Genomic DNA, 7484 nt, shown 5'->3' with positions numbered 1-7484 from the left:
AGTAGCTAATCTCCTTTTTCAGTGTTGGTTATTGTTCCGTTTGTCGGACTATATTAAAGCAACCTTTTACCCATAACTTTAAACTCCTTAGTACTAATACCGGGATAATATTCCTTCCCGTTCTTGTCCACCAAATCGGTAAAGTTTGTTTTCGAAAATTCTTCGAATCCCACACCTGCCGCTGACTTTTGCGAAATTATCGATGTGAACCCAGTGGATGTCGCTGGCACTCCGTACATAGGTCCGATAAGATCTCTAGATCAAGATTTAAGTTACGTGAGATATTAATAAACAAAACGGATTAATGTGATAAATACTGAATTAATAGAAATCAAATATAAAAAATGATAAATAGCTCGCGTATTAATAATATAGTAATGAGGCGTATTAATGATATAGTAACGACTTGTTAGTAAGTATAAACTTGATCTATATGAAATCTATGTTAAATTCCATATTCTTAAAAATATTAATTGTAACTTTTTAATATTTTGTCATAGTATTAAATCAAGAGACACGGTAGTGTCTCGCGCCAAGTATTACATCGAAGCGAGACCGCACCGTGACTCTTTTACGCAAATGCACGAGTGAACGGATCAAGTTCTAAGTAGGCTTGATTGACAGCTTGGGGTCAAAAAGAATGTTTTTATTGTTCCGCTACGTCCCCTACGAGCGAAAATATTACGATGCAAAGTATGAAATGCTAAATTTTACAAATTAAGAAACGTCGTCGTCGTCGCTGTACGGTTGCTTTTGCCTTAATAGATGGCGTTTGAGATAATTATAACGTTAAGAAAGTTAAGAAAGATTAAAACTGATAAATAATCTACAATTTACATCATTTAAATACAAAGCTCTTTAAAAAACTATAAATATTTTAACACAATTAAGTCATACCTGATTTTCAGAATATCCTTGCCTAATCCGTATCCTCGGTAAGCGGGGTCTACGCTAAGCCCAATATCATACAGATACTTGTCAATTTCGTGATAACGTTCATATACCACCTTCGTTGCATTAGCAACAATCTCGGACCTATATTTGCATTTCTCCGACTTAAACTGTAACAATTATCAATTACAATCTATGTTAATTATATAGGTTGCGATACTGGTGCTTGATAACGCATAGGAGAGACCGGGGCGAAGTTGTCACTATTTTTTCGGTGCCGATTTTTAACAACGAAACAAATAATTTTAGTAAAATGTGGTATACCGTTGTAAAGAGTAAACCCTTGGCTACAAAATTTATAGGGCCTTTTTTTGGTCTACGTCGCTTTGTTCAACTGTGTGTATAGAGTGAAAACGACAAAGGTGCAAAAATTGAAATGTCAAAATTGCCAGGACGGAATCATCACTTCATTCTCGGACTGAATTTTAAATAAAAATTTATAATTCCGATCATGAAAAATGATGAGATACATTTTATTAATTATTTTTTAATAGAATAATGGAAACATTAATTAAAAACACGATAACGGAAAATAATTATTTAAAGAAAAAAGTAAGAACAAAGAGGGAAGCGATCTAGGTTAAAAAAACTTAGTATATTATATATATGCACTTATAAACAATTATAATAAAACTTGCATAGAATGAACTCGAACAGGGCAATTAAATTTACAAAATTTAACAGAACTCATCACCTCGTAAATGTTATCCTTCTCATTTTTACTATGAATACCCAGAACGTTCATACCGGCGATTATGGGTTTCCCACCGTTAGGATTGTCGGTGAATGCAGCTATCGATATGCCTTCCGCGAGTAATAAGCGCCAGCGCGTTCTTATATCTCGTACAAATACGGGATCATCTTTCGCATCTGTAAATAAAATAGATCAAATCTGTAAATAAAATAGATCAAAAAGTGACAAAGAACAGTTGCAGCGCATGATTATAAAAGATACTCATTCCTCTTCGGTTTCGTTAAAAATTATTTTAAAAAAAGAAAAATAGTCTTAGCGAGATTTTTTTTATTTCTTTTAATCGTAACATTCTTTATCATAAATCCGCAAACGGTGAATAAGATCGATATTAAAAGATATACGTTATCGAACAATTAGTGACATTGCACTTACTCAAACAGTGGCAGGTCGGTTCGTCGACTAAGAAATACGTGCACATGTGTTGTACCGCGTCTTCGTAACGGTCCTCAGGAATTTCCTGAATCGTAAATTTCATCGGTTTCCCGTCCTTATCCGTCTTCTCGATCAATTTCCAAACTTTGGGTGGCTGACCCGACGGTTTGATGCGCGGCATTTTCTCTATCACCTTCTATAGATCTGCTCAGATTGAGGTGCTTAGCTTCTATGTCATTCTATATCCGCGCTCGTGTCAAATAACACCTTGCCCAAACGTCACAAAACTGTATGATTCTCATTATTAAGTATGTCACGATTTCTACCAGTTGTTCACCAGACCACCGTCTGTTATAATCAACTATAACATATTGTGCTGACTGAACGGTACTGAATAATGGATGTAGCATGTAGTGCTATCGCAATAATGGAAAATGTTATTGTCCACGTGTCCGGTTCGATAATCGACATTTCAATCCTCGCCATACACCTTCACACACTCTCAAGCATCCATCACATTTTTACTTACTCCCATCCACACCATTCATCTAACCACCCCCCACCCTCCCCCACTCACCTTAGACAACTTAATATACCCTGACGTCCTTATGTAACCTAACACACCCTCATCTATCCAAACTCATCACCACGCCACCCCCACTCCCCCACCCCACCCCTACTTGAAAAACATCACAATACAACTCAAAACGTCCTAACATAAGCCTTTCATACCTTATCCATCTAAATACATTCTCACCCATCTATTCTCTCAATCCACACCGCTCATTCCAAATATTTTAATAAGCCTTAACACGTCCCAGTATATAACTTAAAACAACCTTATCAATCCAATTATATGTACTTCATATTAAATAACATATAAATTTGTATATTGTTATTTGTTTATAGTTATATGTCTTGCGTTACATCATACAAAATTAACACATTACATATAAGACGCTTAGACGCTGGATACTGCAAAATGCGTCATATACCATAAAAACACTTTTTTAAAAAATGGTAACCCAGGTAGCACATACACGTTTCAGAAATGTTTTATAGGCGTTTTTCCGAAACGTTTTATAACCAATTTCTAGATACGTTTCTCATGAGTAACAATATCGTCAATATCCATTCGAAAAACGTTCGATGGAACGTTTCTTTTCCGATAAAATAACGTTTAAAAAACTATTATAGAAACGTTTTGTTTTAATGATAAAGATATTTTAGATAAAGACATTTAAAATTCCTACTTTTCACGTCTTTTGAACCTGTTTATGACGTCTTTGAGACATGCGTGAGAATTAAGCGGGGAGCACACACTTCTGCATAACGCATAATGCGTAAGCATAAGAAAATTGATTGGTCCATACACATGTGGATAAGAAAGTAAACCAATCAATTTTCTTATGCTTACGCATTATGCGTTATGCAGAAGTGTGTGCTTCCCGTTTTAATGTTCTAGAAGCTTTATGCATATACCATCTGATGACGTCTATTTTTTTTTTCGAAGAAATTCCTGAACTGGTGCATATTCGTGCAATAAGTTAAAGTGAAACAAAATATATTTGTCTCACTCTAACTTAATTGCATTACTGATGTGCACCAGTTCAGTTCTTCAAAACAGAACACACGTATAAAATAAATGTTCTTTCAATGGCCACGTGCAGCAGAACGTTTATTTTGCAACTGTTGGAAGTTTTCTAAGCTCAGATTTGTCCGATGACAAATAGATTAAGACCGGTAGGACAAAATAATTAATTTAAGTAAATAAGTGGATATATGTGCATGGATAAAATAATTTATTTTGTGCAATAATTAGTGCAATATAAATTTAAATGTTTCAAAAAAGGCTATTATATATATATAGATAAAGCAAATTATAATTTTGTAATGAAAAATTTAACAAATAGCTATTTTTGTTAACTGTAGAAACGTAAAAAATACGTTTCTTAAATCATGGTTTCAAAAACATTTTTATTCAAACGCTTCTTAACGCTTCTTTATGGTTATGAAACTATGTATACGTTCAAAAAATGTATATGAAACTAATATGTGCTACCTGGGAACCGAATGAAGTGACCAATTAAGTCAATCGCTGCATGTAATCCTGATAACAGATTCTTCAAGATTTTCGATAAATTTCTATTTTCTTTATTTCTTTTTCCATCTACAGTTATTTCGATTTAAACATGTTGATTAATAAATACATTTAAAAGATTTTTTTCTTATTTTACTCATTTTATTTCATTGACCGTGAGGTATATGTCTGTCTACATTTCGATAAGAACCTAATAATAATACGCCGAAAAAATACCATTTATTGTCATTCGTTTTAACGCATCACGGTAATGTTGAGAAATATTGAGCAGTTTGCAATGTAGAAATTGTTACGCAATAGAAAATTACTCCAGATTACAAAATTAAGTAATTCTCGTAATATTTCACGGAAAAAAAAGATTACCTACTATGTCAAATTTAATTGTAAAATAAGAACAGCTAACATTTTGTTGCAGCGAGAGCAAAAGGTTTTGCTACTATTGCTAAATTATAGCTCTCACTGCAAAAAAGATGTTAAATATCACTAAATTTGCTACAGTAGCTAATTTCCGTTTTCCGTATTAGTTATTGTCCCGCTTGTCGGACTACATTTTAAGGCAACCTTTTACCCATAACTTTAAACTCCTTAGTACTAATACCGGGAAAATACTCCTTCCCGTTCTTATCTACCAAACTGGAAAAATTTGTTTTCGAGAATTCTTCGAATCCCGCTTCTGCCGCTGGCTTCTGCGAAAATATCGATGTGAACACTTGAGATGTCGCTGGCACACCGTACATAGGTCCGATAAGATCTCTAGATCAAGATTTAAGTTACGTGATATATTAGTAGATAAAACGGATTAATGTGATAAATATTGAATTAATAGAAATCAAATATAAAAAATGATAAGTAGCTCGCGTATTAATAATATCGCGTATTAATAATATAATATAGTAATGAGGCGTATTAATGATGTAGCAACAACTTGTTAGTAAGTACAAACTTGATCTATATGAAATCTATGTTAAATTCCATATTCTTAAAAATATTAATTGTAACTTTTTAACATTTTGTCATAGTATTAAATGTATTAAGGGCCAATTTCACCAACCACAGTTAGCTTAACCGATGGTTAAAGTTAGCAGAATTGACCAATAGAAATGAATCCACCCTGCTTTCTATTGGTCAATCCTGCTAACTTTAACCGTCGGTTAAGCTAACTGTGGTTGGTGAAATTGGCCCTAAGAGACACGGCAGTGTCTCGCGCCAAGTATTACATCGAAGCGAGGATCAAGTTCTAAGTAGGCTTGATCGACAGCTTGGGGTCAAAAAGAATGTTTTTATTTTTCCGCTACGTGCCCTACGAGCGGAAATATTACGATGCAAAGTATGAAATGCTAAATTTTACAAATTAAGAAACGTCGTCGTCGTCGTCGCGGTTGTTTTTGCCTCGATAGATGGCGTTTGAGATAATTATAACGTTAAGAAAGTTAAGAAAGACTAAAACTGATAAATAATCTACAATCTGCATCATTTAAATACAAAGCTCTTTAAAAAAATATAAATATTTTAACACAAGTCATACCTGATTTTCAGAATATCCTTGCCTAATCCGTATCCTCGGTAAGCGGGGTCTACGCTAAGCCCAATAGCATACAGATACTTGTCAATTCCGTGATAACGTTCGTATACCACCTTCGTTGCTTTTGCAAGAATCGCGCACATAAATTTGCAGTTCTCCGACTTAAACTGTAACAAATATCAATTACAACTTATGATGTTAATTACGTTGCAATAATAGCGCTTGATAACGCATACAGAGAAAACAAAAAGACTCCTTGACACAATATAGGTTCGCGAAGAGCGCTATTTTGCGTTATTCTATCTTTATCGCTTATTAGATAAATACAAAGATAGAATAGCAGGACGCCAATAAGAGGATCAAAATACTTGACGATCATATACGATATACTGATATAAATATTTATACATTGATGTTTGTGACTTATGTTTGATGACTTATGTTCATGACAATATTACTATATGATAAAACTTACAGTTATAATATAATATTATTATTATATATTAAGTATATTTTATAATTATATATAATTACATTATTATAATATTATGTATATAGGGCATTTCACGCCAATTCGCGAGGGATCAAACTTCGACCTTTTTATTTTTGTTGGCGGCTCGTTTTTTAGCAGGTCTTTACGAGTACTGTACCCATGTCAGAGCGTTTCGATAATAAATGTAGCGTTTCCAAAATAGAGTCTGCGCAAAATAAAGACTGCAAGATTTTCAATGAATTTTTTCGCCTATTAGACAACGTCTAAGAAAAAAATTCATTGATCATAAAATACGCTATTTTCAATCATATTTTTTTAAAAAATTACTCAAAATTTTTATAGTAATATTGTTAAACAAATAGAGTAAAAAACACAAAAAAATTTGAATATCTCAAAAACCCCATTTTCTATTTTCTTGAAATTTATAGGCAATATTTTGGGGAGTATTAGAAAAATTTTAAGACCGGCCCGAAGTTGCGCAGAAAATTTGAGAACTTTTTGTAGATTATTTTGTAAGGCAGAAAGAGGTACTGTGGCTTTGCACGGACTTGCGCGCGGCCTCGACCAGATTCGAGCTTCAACACGGTAAGTCAACTTGACTAATTATTCTGCTTTGCGCCAATCTGTAAAAAACAAGCCGTCATCAAAAATAAAAAGGTCGAATTTGACCTCTCGCGAATTGGTGTGGAATGCCCCATATGTACCTATACTCCTATACTATAATTATATATTATATGCACTTATAAACAATCATAATAAAACTTGCATAGAATGAACTCGAACAGAGCAATTAAATTTACAAAATTTAACAGAACTCACCTCGTACATGTAATCCTGCTCATTTTTATTATCAGTACCCAAAACGTTCATACCGGCAATTATGGGTTTCCCACCGTTAGGATTGTCGATGAATGCGGCTATGGATATGCCTTCTGTGAGTACTGTGCGCACGGTCATCCCCATATCTTGTACAAATAAGGGATCATCTATCGCATCTGTAAATAAAATAGACCAAAAAGTGACAAAGAACAATTGCAGCGCATGATTATAAAAGATACACATGTCTCTTCGGCCTCGTTAAAAATTATTCTAAAATCTAAAATGAAAAATAGCCTTTGCGAGATCTTTTTCTATTTTTTCTAATCGTAACTTCTTTATCATAAATCCGCGGACGGTGAATGAGACCGTTATTAAAAGATATACGTTATCGAACAATTTGTGACACTTACTCAAACAGTTGCACATCGGTTCGTCGGCTAAGAAATACGTGCACATGTGTTGTACCGCGTCT

At 33.8% G+C, this 7484-nt stretch overlaps 2 protein-coding genes across 2 annotated transcripts; both read right to left on the bottom strand.

Moving 5' to 3' along the window:
- Positions 1-6: 6 nt before the first annotated feature.
- Positions 7-2616, bottom strand: LOC112464628. The gene is made up of 4 exons (XM_025031749.1): positions 2078-2616; positions 1646-1821; positions 898-1061; positions 7-255 (listed from the first exon to the last, which is right to left on the bottom strand). Exons 1-4 carry the CDS (start codon positions 2256-2258, stop codon positions 54-56), a joined length of 723 nt encoding a protein of 240 aa, XP_024887517.1. The 5' UTR covers positions 2259-2616; the 3' UTR covers positions 7-53.
- A 1592-nt stretch (positions 2617-4208) lies between these two features.
- Positions 4209-7478, bottom strand: LOC112464627. Its single transcript, XM_025031748.1, has 4 exons — positions 7423-7478; positions 7013-7188; positions 5704-5867; positions 4209-4931 (listed from the first exon to the last, which is right to left on the bottom strand). Exons 1-4 carry the CDS (start codon positions 7466-7468, stop codon positions 4730-4732), a joined length of 588 nt encoding a protein of 195 aa, XP_024887516.1. The 5' UTR covers positions 7469-7478; the 3' UTR covers positions 4209-4729.
- Between the last annotated feature and the right edge of the window lie 6 nt (positions 7479-7484).

The sequence above is a fragment of the Temnothorax curvispinosus genome, unplaced genomic scaffold (genome assembly GCF_003070985.1).
Source record: "Temnothorax curvispinosus isolate PA1 unplaced genomic scaffold, ASM307098v1 QBEX01014360.1, whole genome shotgun sequence".
Taxonomy (NCBI): Eukaryota; Metazoa; Arthropoda; class Insecta; order Hymenoptera; family Formicidae; genus Temnothorax; species Temnothorax curvispinosus.
This window is presented reverse-complemented; position numbering and strand designations above follow the sequence as displayed.